Genomic DNA, 23895 nt, shown 5'->3' with positions numbered 1-23895 from the left:
CTCCGGTGTAATGTCAATACTAGCGATGCCGCTGCTGTGCTCTCTCGTTCTCTGCATTCTCGAAGCGAGTGTTGCTTCATTGTAGAGCGCCATCTAGCGACATAAGGTAGGGATGCCCTCATTGTCACTCCAACTGAGCCAGGGGCTTCTTTTGCAGCTAAGCAAAGCATCCGTGGGGAGAACACAAAGCGTCATCAGGCAGGGACAAAGCGCACCTCCCTTGAGGATCAGTGAAGACTATTCCAGCCAGTTCTTCCTCTTGGGGGTGCAGGATAACTCCCCAAAACTATATTTGCAACTGAGGGAAGCTGGAAGAGTGATGCTTTCCCCTACTCACCTTCCCCAGATTAGGCAGGTGCTGCATCATAAAAGTTGATGAAGGTCTTGTTTGTATGTGCAGCCTTAAACAATTGCCAGCTTCATCCCATTGATATAGGACAAAACCTCATCCCATTGAATGAAATACAGGACAAAACCTTGATGTGCCCACCCACATTGCTTCCAAACTCATCTAGATGGGAGATACTATTTTTCCCTCTGCATTCTTGCAGCTGGAACTGGCCAGATATCTCTCAGTAAGCAAGAGGGATATAAACTGGAATGAGAAAGAGGGATATAAACTGGAATGAGAAAAGATATGGGGAAAAGAGGGGGAGGAGAAGCAGTAAGAAACAGGCATATGAAATAAATAAATACACAAATAGTAAAATGTTGAAAGTAAATTGTTTCTTTACAATTAAAAGAAGGAATATCTATCTGTGAAGTCAGGAAAGGCAGAAAGACTCAGCAGAAAAGGGGAAAGGAAGATATTAAGAAAGAGAGGGATATAAACTGGAATGAGAAAAGATATGGGGAAAAGACGGGGAGGAGAAGCAGCAAGAAACAGGCATGTGAAAGAAAGAAACACAGAACTAGTAAAATGTTGAAAAGAAATTGTTCAGAGATAATGGTTGATGAATTAAAAAGGGGATTCTGCAGGGTGACAAGGGGTAATAAGAATATTTCTGCAATTAAAAATATTTAGAAAATAGGGTAATATACTGATAACTCTTATTAAAGGGGGGGGAATATGCTGTGGAATCCAATTGAAAAGATGTAATGATTAATGGTTTATTGGGAATTAAGATGAGGGAATAAAGGTATATTCTAATCATTAAGGTGTCACACTCAAAGTAGTAAAACGGGAAACCTATACTTGTTCTTTTTTCTTTTTGTCTGTGTGCGTTAAAATTTGTATTTAGAATTCATAAAAAATGTGTAATGGAAAGGGAATATGACAGACTAAAGAACCAGCTAAATTAATAAGTTTAATATAGATTATTAAAAGCAAGGAGAGACATTGTAACTTCATTATTATTACTATTAGGCAAATATATATTATTTTTATTTTTAAAATAAATATTAAGGATTATATTTGAAATAATTGAAATGAAATAAAAAGATGTTTAGATTGACATTAATGAAAGAATTAAGAATTAAACTTTATTATTATTAGGCAAACACATATTCTTTATCTTTATGTTTAAAAACAAATACTAAAGGATTATATTTGAAATAATTGAAATGAAACAAAAAGATGTTTCGAATGAGATTAATGAGAGGCTAGAATTAATGTGTTTGTTTCTCTCCTTTCTGAAAATTTGGAATGGAAATAATAGATAATAGAATTAAGTATGCATATATCAATGTATAATTGCTGTCATACTTGTATGTAAAGGTGATGACCCAGAAATATGTTGTCCACTAAAAAGAGATTTTTGTTTTTAATGTGAAAAACTGAATAAAGTTTGTTAAAAAAAGAAAAAGAAATCCGAAAGGCCCATTGAAATAAACCTTTTGCTTGCTTCTTCACAAGAAAGGAACCCACCCATGGAATGGCTTGCCTCTGTGGGTCCTCCCTCCGTGGAGGTTTTGAAGAGCAGATTGGACAGCCAATGGTGCCCCTGCTTGGAAACTTGGTCCGGCCCAACTTTTATTCTCTAATTCTGTAATAACTTCATGAACTTTTAGGGCTCAGCATGCAGCTAATCTTCACAGCTAATCTCTCCTGCTCTTCCCTGGATGAAAGGGGGAGCTGGAAGGTGAGCTAAGAATAGGTCCAAGGAGAGGGTGGGAACAAGTCAGGCTGTTTGGTTCCCTCCATGGCTTAGAAGCAGAAAAATAACTACTAGAATATACAGTAGTATTGCAGAATTGGAAAGGATCTTTGAGGTCATCTAATCCAACCCCCTGCTAGAGCAGGAGACCTTATATCATTTCAGACAAGTGACTGTCCGTGTCTTCTTAAAACCCTCCTGGGGCTGCAGGAGGCCTTCCAGGCCCAAAACAGGACCTCCGGAGTGCACCAGGAGACCATTCTTGACTCAGATCAAGTATTCAAAAACACAGTCGGAGAAATATACGGCTCTCTATTTTTATAAGTGTATAAAACCATGTGTGTGGAGGTGTGGTCTCATGTCACATCCACCATGGCTATATCCACTGCCCGCCACCCCATGGCGCTCCAAGGTCAAACAACCCTGATGTGGCTCTCAATGAAATGAAACCCCTGCTCTAGAAGTTGTGGGTGCTCCCACAGTGGAGGTTTTCAAGAGTACATTGGACAGCCGATTGTCTGGAATGGTACAGGGCGCGTGTCGCTCCAGAGCCGAATGTGTCTCTTTCATCCTTCTGTTGCGGGTCCCTTTCGTGGCAGTGGGATGAAAGAGATGTCACCCTGTCGTGACAGTGGCAGTGGCCAGAGCCTTAGTGCAGAAGCGAAGCACCCCTGCACTTGACTTTGTGGGTCTTCATCGCAAACATTTCACTTCTTGTGCCTTACGCAGCACAGTGAAATTTAGCACGCTTCACAATGGGCGGAGGCGGGTCCCCTTTTCCTGGAGCCCATTACAACAGTGCGGAGCCACAATGCGACCCTGCCCCATTCTGCTTGCTCTCGCCTCCTGGATGTCAGTTGCTTTTCCCGCACTTTTCCTGCAGAGCTGCTGGTGTAGTGATGCTCCAACTCCCCGCTGGCCATCTGATCTTCGGCGTTCTGATCCTGTGCTTGTTGGCCTCCGGGTTCCCACCACCCATTCAAGGGTTCCTTCCACCCTCCTCCCTGGGGGAAGAGGAGGAGATAAAAAGAGGCAAGTGAGAGGGGGAAAGAGAGAAGGAGGGAAAGAGACAGGGGGGAGGGACATAGACACAGAGATAGAGAGGGGGGAGAAAGAGACATAGAGAAATACAGGGGTGGGGGAAGTCAAAAAGGGTTTGTGGTTCCCAGTGTTTTTTAACAACCCTTTTCTGCCCTAATGAACAGCTAGGTAGGCATGGCTAGGGGGTCTTGTGACTTGGTGGGAGTGACATTGAGTCAGCCACACCCACCCAGCTTTTGTGACTCCTAGTGTTTTCTGTGGGAAATGGGTCCAAATGGCTCTTTGAGTGTTTAAGCTTGCAGACCCCTGGCCTAGACATATCTAGACATATCTTGCCCTAATTTTCATAGTAACACTGACAATGCCCATTTTTTCCTTGTCGAAAGCTATTGAGAGTTCTTACACAACACATTTTAAAAATGAAACATTTTCAATTGTAGTTTTTTCTCACATTACCACCACCAAGGAGGATGCAACCAATACATCGGCATTATGGTGCTGATCTCACCCAGCAGCCATCAAAGGGAAACAAGCTCCACAAAAATGAGTTCCCAGCAGAAGTTGCTAATAAACCTGGAGATGCTGTGATCGAAAGCACAATCCCTTTTCTCTTCAACTTAATATTCCCACAGCTCTTCTCCATAGGGTCCATCTGCAAGGCAGAACAGCCTCTACATGTGAAATTTTACACTGCTTTTTTTCATGGGGTTTTGGACTAATTCTCTCTTTCCTGAAGGTCAATGAGCCAGAAACTGCACTTATTTTGGCCCACAGGCAGGTGGCAAAATGGCAGCTGCTTTCACAAATCCACTCCATTGCCCAGGAATGAATTCCAGGAACAATGAAAATGACGGTTGCTTCCACAACTCAGTCATGCAGCCCAGGAATGAATGTTCTGCCCTCTTTCCCCAAAATGAGGCTTAGTGATTTTCAAAGGGTAAGGAAGAGGAGATTGTGAAGCCTGCTGGGATGGGAGTGAAGTCTAAGGACTGCAGAAACCCAGTGGGAGTGGGGAAAAGCCTGTGGGAACCCCGTGGAAAAGGGAAAGGACTGGGGCGATCAAAGGGTTGAGGTAGAGGAAGCCTTGGGAATGCAACCCTAGGTCTTGTCTATGCCTCCAACCCTGAGGTGTTCTGCTTAATAACTCACACATTCATTGAATAGCTTTACCAGGCAGAGAGGGGGTGGGGGTACTTAAGTAAAGCAGTCCCGTTTAACGGTGATTGCAACATAAAAGCGTAATTGATAGGCCCCACTGCACTTGTATCTCAAGGACTACGTGTATGGTGGTTGGGAAATTCTGGCACTCAAAATCTGGAGGACACCAAGACAGAAGATGGAAACTCCAATTCTGGGAATTCAATAATCAATATAAAAAAGACCACCCAAAAGCCTTTTTGAAGAATTCCATATTTCTACAAAAAGAAATATCCAGAAGGTTCTGCAGATCACCAGAAACATGTAATTACCTTTTATCATGACTGTGAGTCCTCTGGTGTGTCTTTTCTCTGATATGTTAAAAGGTTGGAATTTTGACGGAAACTTTTCACACAATCTCGACATTTCTACCATTTGTCTTGGGAATGTATCATTAGTCCGGAATTTTGATTAAAACTTCTGCCACAATCTGGACACCCATACAATTTGTACATGTGAGTTCTCTGGTTTGTAATGTAATGTAATTAGCCTTTATCATGGCTGTGAGTCCTCTGGTATGTCACCGAGCTGGAATTCTGACTGAAACTTTTCCCACACTCTGAAGCAGGGGTCTTTAAAATTGACAGCTTTTAAGACTTGTAGAATTCAACTCCCAGAATTCCTCTTCCAGTCATGTTAGCTCAGGAATTCTGGGAGTTGAAGTCTACAAGTATTAAACTTGCCAAGTTTGAAGACCGTTGCTCTGAGGACTCATACGGTTTCTCTCTGATATTTTAAAGGCTGGGATTTTGACTGAAACTTTTCCCACAATCTCGACATTTCTATGATTTGTTTTGGGAATGTGTCATTAGTCCGGAATTTTGACTAAAACTCCTGCCACAATCTGGACACTCATACAGTTTGTACATGTGAGTTCTCTGTTTTGTCATCAGGTGGGAATTCCTACTGAAATGTTTCCCACACTCTGGGCACTCATACTGTTTGTCTCCTGTGTGAGTCCTCTAGTGCTTCACAAGGTTGGAATTATCACTGAATCTTTCCTACACTCTGGACATTCAAAAGGTTTCTCTCCTGTGTGAGTCTTCTGGTGTTGCATAAGGCTGGAATTCTGAGTGAAACTTTTCCCACAACGTGGACACTCATAAGGTTTCTCTCTTGTGTGAGTCCTCTGGTGTGACACCAGCTGGAAATTCCAGCTGAAACATTTGCCACAATTTGGACATTCATACGGTTTTTCTCCTGTGTGAATACTTTGGTGCATCATGAGGTTGGAATTCTGACTGAAACATTTCCCACATTCTGGACATTCATATGGCTTGTCTCCTGTGTGAGTCCTCTGGTGTTTCACAAGACTGGAATTCCTACTGAAACTTTTCCCACACTCTGGACATTCATATGGTTTTTCTCCTGTGTGAGTCCTCTGGTGTGACACCAGCTGGAAATTCCGACTGAAACATTTCCCACAATCTGGACATACATATGGTTTTTCTCCTGTGTGAATCCTCTGGTGCATCAGGAGGTTAGAATTCTGACCAAAACTTTTCCCACAATCTGGACACTCATACGGTTTGTCTCCTGTGTGAATTCTCTGGTGTTTCAAAAGGTTGGAATTATGACTGAAACATTTCCCACATTCTGGACATTCATATATTTTTTCTCCTGTGTGAGTCGTCTGGTGTGTAATGAGGCTGGAATTCTGACTGAAACTTTTCCCACAATCTGGACATTCATACGGTTTTTCTCCTGTGTGAGTCCTCTGGTGTGTAGCAAGGCTGGAATTCCGACGAAAACATTTCCCACAATCTGGACATTGATACGGTTTGTCTCCTGTGTGAATCCTCTGGTGTGTCACAAGGTTGGAATTCTGACTGAAGCTTTTCCCACAATCTGGACACTTATAGGGTTTGTCTCCTGTGTGAATCCTCTGGTGGGTCACCAACTGGGAATTCTCACTGAACCTTTTCCCACATTCTGGACATTCATATGGTTTGTCTCCTGTGTGAATCCTCTGGTGTGTCACAAGGTTGTAATTCCGACTGAAACTTTTCCCACACTCTGGACACACATATGATTTCTCTCCCGTGTGAGTCCTCTGGTGTTCAACAAGTTTGAAATTATGATTGAAACTTTTCCCACACTTTGGACACTCATACAGTTTGTCTCTTGTGTGAGTCTTCTGGTGTTTTATCAGGCTATAAATATAACTGAAGCATTTCTCACATTCTGAACATTCATACAGTTTCTCTCCTGTGTGAGTCCTCTGGTGTGTAACGAGGCTGGAATTATGACTGAACCTTTTCCCACACTCTAGACACTCATAAAGTTTCTCTCCTGTGTGAGTCCTCTGGTGTTTCACAAGGCTGGAATTCTGACTAAAACTTTTCCCACAATCTGGACACTCATACGGCCTGTCTCCTGTGTGAGTCTTCTGGTGTGTCACCAGGTTGGAATTCTGACTGAAACATTTCCCACATTCTGGACATTCATATATTTTTTCTCCTGTGTGAGTCGTCTGGTGTGTAATGAGGCTGGAATTCCGACTGAAACTTTTCCCACAATCTGGACATTCATACGGTTTTTCTCCTGTGTGAGTCCTCTGGTGTGTAACGAGGCTGGAATTCCGACTGAAATTTTTCCTACACGCAGGACATTCGTACGGTTTGTCCTGGGAATGAGTCCTCTCATTTGTCATTAGGCCAGAATTCTGACTGAAACTTTTGCCTCAATCTGAACAGTAATACATTTTATACTGTGTGAGTTCTCTGGTGTGTCATCGGGTGGGTATTCTGACTGAAACTTTTGCCACAGTCAGGACAATCATATAATTTCTCTCCAGTGCGAGTCCTCTGATGTGTCACCAGGTGGTGATATTCTTGAGGTCATATATATGTGTGATCATTTGTTTACTGGTGCTTTATTTCCACCTGTTTTCCTCCTCACAGGGCCAGGCCTCCACCACACTCTGCCCTATGTGGCCATCCAATAGACCTTTTTCTCCCTGCTGACTTTCAGAGATACCCCTCTTTTTCTGAATGAAATATAATCTCCCTTGATCTTTAATGTAACGTATTCTTGAGTTTCTCACATTCTACGTTTTCTAGCTTGAAATCTCTTAATTTTCTCTTCTTGTCTCTCAACTGCTGGGAAAAGAGAAGAATTTTATGATTTTCTGAAGGAAATGGAAAATATTTTGATTTCTTGCTGGCTTTGCTTTTTTTTCCAATGTTGTTTGTTATTCTCAATTTTCCAGAGTGCTCTTATTGCCATCCTCTTTGTCTGTAAGATTCAAAGAAACATGTAACTAATTCTTTTTAAAATAGTTGCTGAAGATGTGAAAAAAAGAAAAAAGTATACATTACAAAGAATAAGCAAACATGCCACAATAAGGAATAACCTCTTACATTAGTTATGATTCATTTGACACATTTGTGTCCAGGTTCAAATATGCATTCCGTCATGAAATTCTCTTTTTCACTTTGGTGATTCACAAATTCTTAGCTGTGCAAAGGCTTATCATGAACTATATCTGGAAATGCTGGGGATACATTGTACAGATGTAAATATATGCATACAAAGAGAAATACAGATATATATGCTTATCTATATGTATGTAGAAAATGCATGTGTTTTAGCCTGAAAATTATCCTAAAATGATCCCAGTTGAACTTTCTGAGCTAATTGTAGAAGTTGTGGGTTTTTACCTGATGAAATGATACATAAACGCTCTGCAAGATTTCATGTACAGTTTTGCCCATGGAAGTCCTCAGCTCCAAGTAACGGCAGAATATATTTTTCACAACCACTCTGGTGACATCCTAATTGAAGTAGTGCTCACTTACTGACTGCAATTGGGAGTAGCATCTGTGTTAGTAAGCAGTCCAATTGTTAAGCATTAGGTCATTTGACAATGCCAACTTACATACCATGCTTGTTGGCTTTACAGAAAGGAAATGCTACGAAAGCGAAGGTGGACAGACACAGAGAAATTCTGTGCCTTAAATAGACAGAATTTTGAAAAAAACTGAAAGGGAACTTGATTCTACAGTTGTTTAACTTCATTTTTCCCCTCCTTAATCTACAGTCTGTAAATTTAATAAAAAGAAAAAAAACTGAAATATCACATTGGCATAAATATTCAGACCCTTTGCAACAGCACTTGAAATTTAGTTCAGGTACTTCCCATTTCCCTTGATTGTTGACATGGTTTCACACCTTGATTGGCATCTACCTGTGGTAAATTAACTTGATTAAACATGATTTGTAAAGGCACACCCCTATCCACAGAAGGCCTCATAGCTGTCAATGCATACTGTAGCAGATCAGTAGCTGTGAGGTTAAAGGAACTGCCTGCAGAGGTCAGAGACAGCATTATTGGGAGGCACAGATCTGGGGAAGTCTACAGTAAAAATTTCTGCTCCACTGAAGTTTCCTAAGGGACAAGTGGCCTCCATAATTCTCCAATGGAAAATGTTTGGCACAACCAGGACTTTTCCAAGAGCTGGTCGCCTGATCGAACTGAGCAATTGAGTTAGAAGGGCCTAAGATGGTCACTCTGACTGAGCCTCAGAGATCCTGTGTGGTGATGGGACAGAGTTCCAGAAGGACAACCATCACTGCAGCCCTCCACCCTTCTGGGCATTATGGCAGTGAGTCCAGACAGAAGCCTCTCCTCAGTGCACAACACATGGAAGCCTGCTTGGAGTTTGCAAAAAAGCACCTGAAGAACTCTGTGAGGAGCAAGATTCTCCGGTCTGATGAGATGAACCTGTCACTTCTAAATATTATGTGTGGAGAAACTCAGGTATTGCTCATCACCTGCCCAATGTCATCCCAACAGCAAAGTATGGTGGTGGCAGCATCACACTTTGGGGTTGTTTCTCAGCCGCAGGGACTGGGAGATTGGTCGGGGTTGAGGGAAAGCTGAATGGAGCAAAGCACAGGGATATCCTCAATGAAAACCTGTTCCACAGCACTCAGGACAGCCAAGACAGCATAGCAGTGGCTTAGGGACAACTCTGTGAATGTCCTAGAGGGGCCCAGCCAGAGCTCTGACTTGAACCCTATTGAATATCTCTGGAGGAACCCGAAAATGGCTCTCCACCGATGGTCGCAGCCAACCTGACTGAGCATGAGAGGATTTGCAAGGAAGATCGGCAGAAAATCTCCCAATCTAGGTGCACAAAGTTTATCCCCTCATACCCAAAAAGACACGAGGCTGTAATTGCTGAGTGAAGGATCTGAATATTTATGCCAATGTCGTTTTTCAGGGGATTAATACAATTACAGACATTTTCTAAAATTCTGTATTCACTTTGTCATGTACAGGAATGAGGAAAAATGAATGTCAACAAGTGTAAAGTCAGAAAAATCTCGGGCTGCTGTTTTAAATCGTGCAGCAAAAGGATAAAAACGTTTGGGGAGAGAAAGACTGAGCAGCAGGAGCAACAGCCCGCATTTTTCACTCCTGTCCCTTCGCTGCTTCCAGGCCGTGGAGGAAGCCAAAGGGCCGGACTTGCTCCCGGCTTCTCCTCCGACCTGCCCTCCACTCACCTCCCAGGAGCCGCTTCGACCCTCCAAGCAGCACAAGAGGCGCCGCTGACGCCATGATCCTCCCGTGGCTGAGCCGGAAGAGGAACTTCCTCTCTTATCTTCCTCCTCCTCCTCTCTAGCAATCTAATACTCCATTGTTTCAATTCGTTCCAGCTTGGTCTCTCTCCCTCCGGTGTAATGTCAATACTAGCGATGCCGCTGCTGTACTCTTATTCTCTGCATTCTCGGAGCGACAGTTGCTTCTTTGTAGAGCGCCATCTAGCGACATGTGGTTGAAAATCTCCCTCGTCCTATTTTTTTATTTTATTTATTTATTTTTGTCAATTTCTTACAAGATATTAGGTATAAGTTAAAACATAGTTATGAATACATGGATAACATATAAGAAAAATAAAAAAATAAAAGTAACAGTAGGACAGGTACGGTAGACACATTGGTGCATTTATGCACGCCCCCTACAGACCTCTACAGACCTCTTAGGAAAGGGGGTGAGATCAATAGTAGACACTCCAAGGTTAAAGTTTTTGGGTTCGGGGAAGAAACCACAGTCAGGTAGAGTATTCCAGACATTGACCACTCTGTTGCTGAAGTCGTATTTCCTGCAATCAAGTTTGGTGCAATTAACCTTGAGTTTGTATCTATTGTTTGCTCTTGCGTTGTTATGGTTGAAGCTGAAGTATTCATTGAAACGTAGGACATTGCAATGTATGATTTTATATACAATACTTAGATCGGACCGAAGGCAGCGTAGTTCTAGATTTTCTAGGTCTAGAATTTTGAATCTCGTGGCATAAGGAATTCTGCAACAAGTCGAGGAGTGGAGTTCTTGTGAAATATTTCTGGACTTTCTCAACTGTGTTAATATCAGATACGTAATGTGGGTTCCAGACTGATGAGCTGTATTCAAGTATTGGTCTAGCAAATGTTTTGTATTCTCTAGTTATTAGTGTAATATTACCAGAGAAAAAGCTACATAAGATCAGGTTAACAAGTCTTAACCCCCTTTTGGCTATGTAGTTACAGTGGGCTCTAGCAATTAGGTAATTTGAGATGAGTACTCTAAGATCCTTGACAGAGTTTGGATCATCAACAAGATGACTATTCAGCCTGTATTTTATTTTCTGATATTTTTTTTTGCCAATATGTAGGACAGAGCATTTATTTAGTTGCCATTTGCATGACCATTCTGATACATAGTTAAGGTCTTTTTGAAGGGTAGCAGTATTGTCTGTAGTGTTGAATAGCTTTACATCATCAGTGAAGAGAACGCAGTTGCTCTTGATAGGATCACAGAGGTCATTTATGTAGAGGATGAAAAGAGTTGGTCCTAGAACCACTATTGACAAGTACAGAATTTGATAGGACACTCCCAATTTTGACCTTTGTGGAGTTTTCGTAGGCAGCTTTGCCATCTTTAATGGGGTGCACCGAGTCAGTATCTGGCTGGGTAGCTGTCAATGTTTCTCCCCAGCATTTGGCTTCCCCTTGGTCTTGCTGTACTCAGCCATATTCCTTTCTTGCAGGGTCCCCTCGGTAGAATGAAGGTATTTTTTTTAAAATTTCCTCTCCAGGCTGACCTCTATTGGTGATACTGCTTTATGGCAGGCTACAGAATTTTTCCCATTCACTAGAATGAACTTCTGAAAACATATCAAAAGTATCAAAAAGGAATCCTTTATTGAGATGAGACAATTCATGTAGGAGTTCAAAGCAGCGTCTGAGGTCTCTCAGGCATACAGGGATACATAAGGGAGTTTAGAACTCCTCACACTCGATGTGTATTTAGAGAAACAAAAGCCAGTATGTTAATTCCTCCCCACCCCTTTTGTAAGGAATGATCTTTTTCACAGTTTCCCAGGGAATACCTAATTTCCCCCCACCCACTTTTTAGAACGAACTTTTCCAGAGATTCCCAGGACACATCTCACTGTGGAATTTTTACGATCTTCTCATCTCCTGGCAGTGCCTCTCAGAGGTGATGGGTCTGGCCATCTGGCTTTTCTCCCTCCATTGTATCATGTGTGGGTTATACAAATTTGATATAAGATTAAATATAATCAGGTTACATCAAGAAAGGATTTTTTTATCAGCTTCCCCCCCGCCTTTTCTTCTTCCACTGGAGAAATGAGAACGTTCTTTGCAGGTTTTAAATTTAAATTTCAGTTCTTTTAGGGATTGTATAATCTATTCCGAAAAAGAAGTTCTCCACTGATTTTTTTACAAACAGCTTTGCAAAGAGATCAAGAGGCATCTGTGAAATAATTAGAAAGAGAAAAGATTCTCAGGTCAAGGGGCAGACCTGGGAGCTCTAATAACTGCCTTTGAGCATTTTGGGGAAGAGAGACTGGTGTGCAGAAGAGGGAGATTGGTTGAGCTCCAGAGAGGCTTCAGTTGTTGGAATAAAATGTCCTTTGGACGGTTTTTGTTTATATTCTGTTGAGCCAATTCTGCTTCCCTCTAGTTATTCTGTTACAAACTTCCTTTTCCAATTTGCAGTTTTTCTTCATGGCTATTATAAGACAAAGAATTGCTTTTGAGTCTCTCCACTTTCACTTTTGTAACTTCTATCTGTAAAGTTTTCTGAACGTATTATAATATAATGTAAACCTTGGAGCATGATGGTATTTTGACTGGGCTTTTTTAAAGGGTGGGGGGAGATCAATTTTCCCCGAAGTGCTTTGAACAGATAAATCGCTATCTAGATCAGGGATCGCCAACCCCCGTCACTAAATGAAGTGGTGTAAATCAAAGACTACCTGTATAGAATTGGATATGAAAGGATGGATGGCCTCTCCTAGAGATTTCATGTAGATGTTAAACCACGTTGCCTACTGAGGGAAATCTGGCCAGTTCCAGCTGCAAGAATGCAGAGGGAAAAATATTATCTCCCATCTAGATGAGTTTGGAAGCAATGTGGGTGGGCGCATCAAGGTTTTGTCCTGTATTTCATTCAATGGGATGAGCTTTTGTCCTATATCAATGGGATGAAGCTGGCAATTGTTTAAGGCTGCACATACAAACAAGACCTTCATCAACTTTTATGATGCAGCACCTGCCTAATCTGGGGAAGGTGAGTAGGGGAAAACATCACTCTTCAAGCTTCCCTCAGTTGCAAATATAGTTTTGGGGAGTTATCCTGCCCCCCCCAAGAGGAAGAACTGGCTGGAATAGTCTTCACTGATCCTCAAGGGAGGTGCGCTTTGTCTCTGCCTGATGACGCATTGTGTTCTCCCCACGGACGCTTTGCTTGGCTGCAAAAGAAGCCCCTGGCTCAGTTGGAGTGACAATGAGGGCATCCCTACCTTATATCGCTAGATGGCGCTCTACAAAGAAGCAACTGTCGCTCCGAGAATGCAGAGAATAAGAGTACAGCAGCGGCATCGCTAATATTGACATTACACCGGAGGGAGAGAGACCAAGCTGGAACGAATTGAAACTATGGAGTATTAGATTGCTAGAGAGGAAGAGGAGGAAGATAAGAGAGGAAGTTCCCCTTCCGGCTCAGCCACGGGAGGATCATGGCATCAGCGGAGCCTCTTGTGCTGCTTGGAGGGTCGAAGCGGCTCCTGGGAGGTGAGTGGAGGGCAGGTCGGAGGAGAAGCCGGGAGCAAGTCGGGCCCTTTGGGTTCCTCCACGGCCTGGAAGCAGCGAAGGCACAAGAATGAAACATGCGGGCTGCTGCTGCTGCTCAGTTTTTCTCTCGCCAAACGTTTTTATCCTTTTGCTGCATGATTTAAAACTGCAGCCGAGATTTTTCTGATTTTTCACGTTGACATTCATTTTTCCTCATTCCTGTACATGACAAAGTGAATACAGAATTTTAGAAAATGTCTGCAACTGTCTTAAATTTTTTTAAAAAACGCTGAAAAACCTCATTGGCATAAATATTCAGATCCTTCACTCAGCAATTACAGCCTCGTGCCTTTTTGGGTATGAGAGGATAAGCTTTGTGCACCTGGATCGGGGGATTTTCTGCCGATCTTCCATGTAAATCCTTTCAAGATCAGTCAGGTTGGCTGTGACCATCCGTGGAGAGCCATTTTCGGGTTCCTCCAGAGATATTCAATAGGGTTCATGTCAGGACAGGCTGAGAAACACCCGCACACTGTGATGCTGGCACCACCATGCTTCGCTGTTGGGATGACATTGGGCAGATGATGAGCAATGCCTGGGTTTCTCCAGACATAATATTTAGAAGTGACAGGTTCATCTCATCAGACCGGAGAATTTGCTCCTCACAGAGTTCTTCAGATGCCTTTTTGCAAACTCCAAGCAGGCTTCCATGTGTTGTGCACTGAGGAGAGGCTTCTGTCTAGTCACTCTGCCAAAATGCCCAGAAGGGTGGAGGGCTGCAATGATGGTTGTCCTTCTGGAACTCTGTCCCGAGTGACCATCTTAGGCCTTCTACCCCAATTGCTCAGTTTGACCAGGCGATCAGCAGAGCATTTTGAGGAAGGAAGACTGATGTGCACAAGAGCCAGGTTGGTTTGAGCTCAAAGAGGCTTCAATTGTTGGAATAAAATGCCCTGTGGAGAGTTTTTGTTTATATTCTGTTGACCCAGTCCTGCTTCCTTCTAGTTATTCCATCACCATCTTCCCTTTCCAATTTTCAGTTTTTTTCAAAATTCTGTCTATTTAAGGCACAGAATTTCTCTGTGTTTTCCCAACCACAGCCCCAGCCTGGGCTGCTGTTTGAGGGAAGGGGTGGGTGTCACAGCCGTTATGTCTTTGAAACCCATTGGTTGGGCTCCGTTTGATAGTCGGCTATAAAAGCAGGCTGTCGGGCAGAGCCAGCCAAGCGGAGAGCGGACCAACGGAGCAGCGCTCGCAAGAGCTCTCGCCCTCCGGGCTGCCTGCCCAGCCGGGGCAGCTCTCGCTCTCCGGACTGCCTGCTCAGCCAGGGCAGCTCTCGCTCTCCGGACTGCCTGCCCAGCCAGGGCAGCTCTCGCCCTCCGGGCTGCCTGCCCAACCGGAGCAGCTCTCACCCGCCGGGCTGCCTGCCCAGCCAGGACAGCCGCGGCTACTTGATATGCTTCAATAAATTGATGTTAACCTTCAGCTCCGTGTCTGCCTCGTGTGTCATCCCAACGACAACATAACAGAACACTCTTCACCAGCCCCCATGGGAGGATCACTTTCAGGTTGCGTATTATACCTCATTCCCCGCCTAGGACACTTTGCTTTAATTCGAGCAAGAGGGAAAATGAGCGTGCACTCTTGAGAGACCTGAAAGAAAATGTATAGGATAGATTGTCATGGACGAAAGCTATTCCTCTGCTCGGTGGGAGCCGAATAAGATTCGATAGCACCGAAAGAAGGACGGAACCCATGAAAGCCTCTTGCGAACACGGCAGGGTGAGAGAAAGGACGAGGATGAATTTCCATCTTATGTCGCTAGATGGCGCTCTACAAAGAAACAACACTCGCGCCTAGAAAGCAGAGAACGAGAGCACAGCAGCGGCATCGCTAATATTGACTTTACACCGGAAGGGAGAGAGACCGAGCTGGAACGAATTGAAACGATAGAGTATTAGATTGCTAGAGTGGAGGAAAGGAGGACAGAGGTACTTCCTCTTCGGGCTGACCCGCGGGAGGCTGATGGCGTTGGCGGAGCCTCTTATGCTGCTTGGAGGGTCGAAGCGGCTCCTGGGAGGTGAGTGGAGGGAAGATCGGAGGAGAAGCCGGGAGCAAGTCGGGCCCTTTGGGTTCCTCCACGGCCTGGAAGCAGCGAAGGGACAGGAGTGAAACATGCGGGCTGCTGCTGCTGCTCAGTCTTTCTCTCGCCAAACGTTTTTATCCTTTTGCTGCATGATTTAAAACTGCAGCCCGAGATTTTTCTGATTTTTCACTTGTTGACATTCATTTTTCCTCATTCCTGTACATGACAAAGTGAATACAGAATTTTAGAAAATGTCTGCAACTGTCTTAAAATTTTTTAAAAAACGCTGAAAAACCGCATTGGCATAAATATTCAGATCCTTCACTCAGCAATTACAGGCTCGTGTCTTTTGGGGTATGAGAGGATAAGCTTTGTGCTCCTGGATCTGGGGATTTTCTGCCGATCTTCCATGTAAATCCTTTCAAGGTCAGTCAGGTTGGCTGCGACCATCGGTGGAGAGCCATTTTCGGGTTCCTCCAGAGATATTCAATAGGGTTCATGTCAGGACAGGCTGAGAAACACCCGCACACTGTGATGCTGGCACCACCATGCTTCGCTGTTGGGATGACATTGGGCAGATGATGAGCAATGCCTGGGTTTCTCCATACATATCATTTAGAAGTGACAGGTTCATTTCATCAGACCGGAGAATCTTGTTCCTCACAGAGTTCTTCAGGTGCTTTTTTGCAAACTCCAAGCAGGCTCCCATGTGTTGTGCACTGAGGAGAGGCTTCTGTCTAGTCACTCTGCCAAAATGCCCAGAAGGGTGGAGGGCTGCAATGATGGTTGTCCTTCTGGAACTCTGTCGAGTGACCATCTTAGGCCTTCTACCCCAATTGCTCAGTTTGACCAGGCGATCAGCAGAGCATTTTGAGGAAGGAAGACTGATGTGCACAAGAGCCAGGTTGGTTGAGCTCCAAAGAGGCTTCCATTGTTGGAATAAAATGCCCTGTGGAGAGTTTTTGTTTATATTCTGTTGACCCAGTCCTGCTTCCTCTAGTTATTCCATCACCATCTTCCCTTTCCAATTTTCAGGTTTTTTCAAAATTCTGTCTATTTAAGGCACAGAATTTCTCTGTGTCTTTCCACCTTCGCTTTCATAGCATTCCCTTTCTGTAAAGCCAACTAGCATGGTGTGTAATTTGGCATTGTTGTATGACATAATGCTTAACGATAGGGCTGCTTACTAACACAGATGCTAGTCCCAATTGCAGTCAGTAAGTGAGCACTACTTCAATTAGGATGTCACCAGAGTGGTTGTGAAAAATATATTCTGCCCTTACTTGGAGCTGAGGACTTCCATGGGCAAAACTTTATATGAAATCTTGCAGAGGTTTTACGTATGATTTCATCAGGTAAAAACCCACAATCTCTACAATTAGCTCAGAAGGTTCAACTGGGATCATTTTGGGATAATTTTCAGGCTAAAACACATGCATTTTCCACATACATACAGATAGGCATGTATATCTGTATTTCTCTTTGTATGCATATATTTACATCTGTACAATGTATCCCCAGCATTTCTAGATATAGTTCATGATAAGCCTTTGCACAGCTAAGAATTTGTGAATCATCAAAGTGAAAAAGGGAATTTCATGACGGAATGCATATTTGAACCTGGACAAAAATGTGTCAAATGAATCATAACTAATGTAAGAGGTTATTCCTTATTGTGGCATGTTTGCTTATTTTTTGTAATGTATACTTTTTCCCTCTTTTTCTCATCTTCAGCAACTATTTCATAAAGAATTAAAGTTACATGTTTCTTTGAATCTTACAGACAAAGAGGATGGCAATAAGAGCACTCTGGAAAATTGAGAATAACAAGCAACACTGGAAAAAAAAAGCCAGCCAGAAATCAAAATATTTTCCATTTCCTTCAGAAAACCACAAAATTCTTATCTTTTCCCAGCAGTTGAGAGACAAGGAGAGAAAATTAAGAGCTCCAGTAAATATAAATTTCACCTCAAGAATATCACCAGCCTTGTGACACATCAGAAGACTCACACAGGACAGAAACCATATGAGTGTCCAGAGTGTGGGAAAGGGTTCAGTAAGAATTCCATCCCCATGACACATCACAGGACTCACACAGGAGAGAAACCATATGAATGTCCAAAGTGTGGGGAAAGTTTCAGTCAGAAATCCGGCTTGGTGACACACCGCAGGACACATATCCTAGAGAAGTCATATGAATGTCCTGTGTGTGGGAAAAGTTTCAGTCATAATTCCAGTCTAGTAACACACCAGAGGAGTCACACGGGAGAAAAACCGTATGAATGTCCTGAGTGTGGGAAAAGTTTCAGTCATAATTCCAGTCTAGTAACACATCAGAGGATTCACACGGGAGAAAAACCGTATGAATGTCCTGAGTGTGGGAAAAGTTTCAATCATAATTCCAGTCTAGTAACACACCAGAGGATTCACACGGGAGAAAAACCGTACGAATGTCCAGAGTGTGGGAAATGTTTCAGTAAAAATTCCAGTCGGGTGTCACACCAGAGAGTTCACACAGGAGAAAAACCGTATCAGTGCCCAGAGTGTGGGAAAAGTTTCAGTCAAAATTCCACCCTGTTGACACACCAGAGGACTCATTCACAGGATAAATTGTATGAATGTCCAGAGTGTGAGAAAAGTTTCAGTCAGATTTCCAACCTTGTGGTACACCAGAGGACTCACACGGGAGAAAAACCATATGAATGTCCAGAGTGTGGGAAAAGTTTCAGTGAGAATTCCACCCTAGTTGTACACCAGAGGACTCATTCCCAGGACAAACCATATGAATGTCCAGAGTGTGGGAAAAGTTTCAGGCATAATTCTACCCTGGTGACACACCAGAGGACTCACACAGGAGAGAAACCGTATGTGTGTCCAGATTGTGGGAAAAGTTTCAGTCAGAATTGCGGCCTCATGACACACCAGAGGACTCACACAGGAGAGAAACCATATGAGTGTCCAGAGTGTGGGAAAAGTTTCAGTCAAATTTCCAGTCTGATAACACACAAGAGGACTCACACAGGAGAAAAACCGTATGAGTGTCCAGAGTGTGGGAAAAGATTCAATAAGGATTCCAACCTGGTGACACACCAGAGGACTCATACAGGAGAGAAACCATATGTGTGTCCAGATTGTGGGAAAAGTTTCAGTCATAATTCCACCCTTGTGATACATCAGAGAACTCACAGGAAAGAAACTGAATGAGTATCCAGAGTGTGGGAATAGTTTCAATTAGAATTGCATCCTCGTGACACATCAGAGGACTCACACAGGAGAGAAACCACATGATTGTCCAGAGTGTGGGAAAAGTTTCAATCAGAAGTGCATCCTCATGACACATCAGAGGAGTCACAAAGGAGAGAAACCACATGATTGTCCAGAGTGTGGGAATAGTTTCAGTCAAATTTCCAGTCTGATAACACACCAGAGGACACACAGGAGAGAAACCATATGAGTGTTTAGAATGTGGGAAAAGTTTCAATAAGGATTTGCATCTGGTGACACACCAGAGGACTCATAACCTTGGTAAAGGTTAACTACCTGTTTCTGGTGATCAGCCAAACTATCTGGATACTTCCTTTTGCAGAAGTGTGGAATTCTTCAAAAAGGCTTTTGGGTGGTGTTTTTTTTTATATTATGGAATTCCCACAATTGGAATTTCTATCTTCTCTCTTGGTGTCCTCCAGATTTTGAGTGCCAGAATTTCCTAACCACCATACACATAGTCATTGAGATACAAGTGCAACGGGGCCTATCAATGATGCTTTTATGTTGCAATCACCGTTAAATGGGACTGCTTTGCTTAAGTACCTCCACCCACTCTCTCCCTGGTAAAGCAATTTAATGAATATGTGAGTTATTACGCAGAACACTTATTACCTCAGGTTTGGAGGCAAAGGCCCAGATTTGCATTCCCAAGGCCTCCTGTACCTCAACCCTTCGATCGCCCAGTTCTTTCCCTTTTTCACAGGGTCCACACAGTCTTTTCTCTCCCCCACTCCCAGATCCCCACAGGGTTTTTCCCATTCCCACTAGGTCCCTGAAATCCTTAGACATGACTCCCATTCCAGCAGGCCTCAGAGCCTCCTCTTCCTTACCTTTTGAAGATCACTGAACCTCATTTTGGGGAAAGAGGGCAGACATGCATTCCTGGGCCGCATGGCTGTTTTGGAAGCAACCGTCATATTCATTGTTCCTGGAATTCATTATGGTGACAACAGCACCATAACATTGATGTATTTGTTGCATCCCCCTTGGTGGTGGTGATTTGAGAAAAAACTGTTTCGTTTTTAAAAATGTATTATGTAAGAACTCTCAATAGCTTTTGACAAGAAAAAGATGGGTATTGTTAGTGTTGCTATGAAAATTAGGGCAAGGCAAGATGTTCAGCGTTGCTTCAAACTCTGAGATCTGCACTCAATAAGTTTTAATAATAAAATTATATGGCAAAGGGTTGAAGGACCTAGGTGTGTCTAGGTTATCGAAGAGAAGGATTGCGGGGCACGGAACATGACAACTGTCTTCCAGTAATTGTCAGTCACAAAGAGGGAATTGACTTATTCTTTATGGCACCAAAGAACAGGACAAGAAATAAGGAGAAATTTTCTGAGAGCAATTAATCCATGGAATAGCTTGCCTCCTGGGCTTGTAGGTGCTCTGTTACTGGAGGTTTTCAACAATAGACCGGACGATCATTTGACCTTCAGCAGGGTGTTAGATTAGAAGACCTCCAATGTCCCTTCCAACCCTTTGGTGCTGTGATTCTGTGAGAGGCAGCTTAGAAAATATCTGCAGGTAGTCCTCAAGTTACAACAGTTCATTTATTCACTATTTGACGTTTATGAATCAATGATGTTCTCAAACTGTTATGAAAACCACTCCAGTCATTGGAAAACAGATGAGTCATTCAGTGATGCAATGACATACAGAAAGGCAATTTCACAAATATCTGATAATCTGAATAGAGTAAGAAATGACCGAGGACACTGCTTTTGTTGCTGAAAATTGTAACCTGCCCCCCCCCATGCATGCACGTACAACATCCCCGCCCCGCCCCCTTACCTGCAGTGAGCATGTACGCGCCTCCCAGCTGATTTTCGGCATGTTTGAGGCTGTTTTTGCCCTCCTGGAGGCTGAGAAAAAAACCTCTGCAGCCTTGGGAAGCTGAAAAACGGGCTTTCTGGTAATATTGGAAGTGCCCGTTTTCAGCCTCCAGAAGGCTTCTGCAGCCCGGGGGAGGACATTTTTGCCCTCCCCGGAGGCTCAAGGGAAGCCTCTGGAGACTTGGGTGGCTGAAAAAGGGCCCATGTCGGCACTTCTGGTATTTCCGAAAGGCCAGTTTCTCGTCCTCCTGAGGCTCTAGAGGTTTCCCTTGAGCCCCCAGGAGGGCGAAAATGGCCTCCAACAGTCTGAAAATCAGCTAGGAGGCACATGCATGCACAGTGCAGGTAAATTTGACTGGGGCTCATGTGCCCGCATAAATGCCTCTGCATGCCACCTGTGGCATGTGTTCCATAGGTTCACTATCATGGACCTAGGTGGTCCAATCCATTGCATAAGCAGGAGATCCTATACAGGTGTTGACAACCTGCGGCGCTTTCACCCTTCTGCTGTGGCTCCCTGTGGCCCTGTCGTGGCACAAAGATGAAAGAGCTGTTGCCCTGTCGTGGTGGGGTCAATGGAAGGAGCCTTAGAGCAGGAGCGAAGAACTCCTGCATTTGCCTTCAAGCCACAACAGGATCCTGCCTGGTATATTTGCTGTTGCCAGCAGCAAAGAGAGCTAGGAGAGAATGGTGGGGGCCCTCCCTAGTCGGCTGGGCCAAGAGAAAGAAGGGGGCGGCGTGGGGAAGTCCCTCCCTCCCCCGGCTAAGCACCAAGCACTAAATCCTAGCGGGGAGGAGGCTGGCTCGGCAGAAGCGCCCCCATTGGCTAGCCAGAGACCAAAGTGGCCTGGCCTGGCTTTCACAGCGGGACACTCTTTGGCACCTCCCAGATGTGAGCTACAGCCTTTGAAATGTGCCACACCTTTGAGGAAATGGGGCAGCGATGGCTGGGGCCGTGGAGGAGGGCAGCAGAGGCAATAGGGCTGCCGAGCACCGGAGAGTCAAAAGCCGTGCTCTGACATCACCCCAACACAGATTTCCAGTGTGTGCTCCTCTGATCCGAAGAGGGATTGAGTAGGGGAAAAGGAGCAGGCAGTGGGGGCTTCTAGGAGAAGCCAGGCAGGCTTTGCTTTTCATGTGGGGTGGGGGGATGACCCAATAGCTCTTCTATGGCCTGGTTGCTGCTCTCACCTTGCACAGCACAGTGAAAGCATTTGTCCTGTACTCTGCCTGCCAAAAAAAAAGAGGGAGAAAGAGACAGAGAAAGAGATGACAGAGAAATGAGGGAGGGAGAGATCAGAGGGAGGGAGGGAGGGAGGGAGAGGGAGAAAGACAGCAGAGAGGGAGAGACCTGTTTCCCATAGAAAACACCAAGAGCCACAAAACATGAGTAGGCGTGGCTGGAGTGTGTATGTCATGTGACTGGGTGGGAGTGAGTGACGTCGAGTTGGCCATGTCCACTCAGATTTTGTGGCTCCCAGTGTTTTATTTTCTGTGGGGAATGGGTCCAAATAGTTCTTTGAGTATTTAAGGTTGCAGACCTCCGGTGTAGGAGATACCAGGCTGAGGCCGAGGGAGGGATGAAACATGCCATCAGTCCTGAGTCTCTTCATGCGAGTCGTGGTATTCAGCCGGTTCGCAACAGATCGGGCGAACCGGTAGCAAGAATTTGGCGTGGGTCGCTGAACTGGTAGTAAGTTCTGGCTGGCCATGCCCCGCACCCAATCGGCCTCCCACCCGATACTCGTTCACCCCGCCGGCCTGCCTGACATTTGCCTAAAGTCTCTTTTTTTCCCCTCCCGATAATCAGCTGTAGATAAGATCAGCTGTGCTGGGATTTCCCTTGCTGAGGCCCAGGAAGGCAAAAAATGGAGGGAGGAGCTCAGCCCCCACTCCATTTTTTGCCTTCCAGAGCGCCAGAGGAGCCTTAGGGGAGCACAAATGCCCCCGAGGCTTCTCTGAGGCTAGGAAGCTCCCAAAACGGAGCTTGGAGGGGTGCTGCATGCCCTCCCATGCTCTGTTCCTTTTCCTGAGCCCCAGAGGAGCCTTAGGGGAGCAAAAACGCCCCCCAGGCGTCTCTGAGGCTAGGAAGCTCCCAAAAATGGGCGGGGCTGCAAAAAAAAAAGCCCATGCCCAGCCAGTCACATGGCCACGCCCACCCAGCTGTGCCCACCGAACCAGTAGTAAAAGTTTTTGAATGCCGCCACTGCTTCATGCCCACAAGAGATCCCACTTCCGGCCCACCTTGAATTTCTTTTGACTCTTTATCTACTTCCAAATTGCTTTAATCTTTATACCCATTTGAACAATCTGGATCTTCTGATTTCCCTGGTGCTTGACAGAGAGGGAACTTTTCCCCCCAGCCCCCATTCTTTGCCCCTCTGTTCTTTGCAGTCCTCCTGTCGCCTTTTCTCCTCCACAATCTTTCCTCAGTGCTGGTGGGATGATAAGGCTCAGCTGGGCTGGAGGAATATGGGGAGACACCCAACTGGGACGCTGGCTGACGCCGCTGCTCTTGCCACATCCATGGCCTGCTCACTGCTTCACAATGGGAGTGAAAGCATCCCCTCCTCTTCCTCCTGGGGTCCATTACAACACAGAGCAACAGCTGCAGCCGGCCCAGTCAGTGTCTCGGGGCGGAGAAAAGTCCCGCGTCTCCCCAAGCGGCCAAGGTGCGCGCAGCACCAAGGGTGAGAAAAACAGGCTAGTAGAGGGGCGCTTCACTCCTACCCTAGAATACAGAGCGAGTATCCATCTGCCGCCATCGCCCTTCTCAAGCGAGGAATGATTGCAAGGGGAGGGTGAGGGGCGGGGCCAGCCAGTGGTGGAATCATCTGACAGGGAGCCATAGGAGGGCCCAAGGAGCCTCATGCGGCTCTGGAGCTGCAGGTTTTCAACGCCCAAGTTAAGTAATAATTTATTAGATCATGTTGCCACAACTGGGGAAACTCTGAATCTGAATTCCTGTGTTTTCCCCACACCCACACTAAAACTCACACCCTGCCCTGTCCAGTGACACATACATCACAGAGCCAATCAATCTCCAGCCTCAGCTGCTGCCAAACTTCAGACACTCCAGGTGACAGCAGCATGACCATCTCATGTGAAGGAATGTTGTTTCGACTATACACTCTTGCTACTGTCCCTTTCCCACAGTTCGCCCATCCTCTACTATGCCAGCCCTGTAAAGTTTCATTAAAGATGATTCAAGGGCTGACAAAAACCTAAATATTCAGCATAGCTGCACTTAGTAACAATTGAATAGAGAGCACACCATAAAGCATCTCAC

General features: G+C 44.7%; 1 protein-coding gene and 1 pseudogene across 2 annotated transcripts; one reads left to right on the top strand and one right to left on the bottom strand.

The window, feature by feature from the left end:
- Nucleotides 1–4528: 4528 nt before the first annotated feature.
- Nucleotides 4529–7180, bottom strand: LOC113454640 (uncharacterized). Its single transcript, XM_087928165.1, has one exon. The coding sequence runs from the start codon at nt 6985–6987 to the stop codon at nt 5305–5307; it is 1683 nt and encodes a 560-aa protein (XP_087784291.1). The 5' UTR covers nt 6988–7180; the 3' UTR covers nt 4529–5304.
- A 5825-nt stretch (nt 7181–13005) lies between these two features.
- On the top strand, nt 13006–19965 carry LOC148126541 (uncharacterized; annotated as a pseudogene). Its single transcript, XR_015742456.1, has 2 exons — nt 13006–13418; nt 17288–19965. The product of XR_015742456.1 is annotated as an uncharacterized LOC148126541 (transcript).
- Nucleotides 19966–23895: the final 3930 nt, after the last annotated feature.

This window comes from Pseudonaja textilis, chromosome 2 (genome assembly GCF_049901715.1).
Source record: "Pseudonaja textilis isolate UNSWEBS1 chromosome 2, rPseTex1.2, whole genome shotgun sequence".
Classification (NCBI taxonomy): Eukaryota; Metazoa; Chordata; class Lepidosauria; order Squamata; family Elapidae; genus Pseudonaja; species Pseudonaja textilis.
Note: the sequence above shows the minus strand (reverse complement) of the source record. Positions and strands in the feature narration are given on the sequence as shown.

Bases quoted from the DNA above. Each gene is read 5' to 3' on its own strand.
- LOC113454640 (XM_087928165.1), bottom strand. From the start codon at position 6,987: ATGACAAATGAGAGGACTCATTCCCAGGACAAACCGTACGAATGTCCT.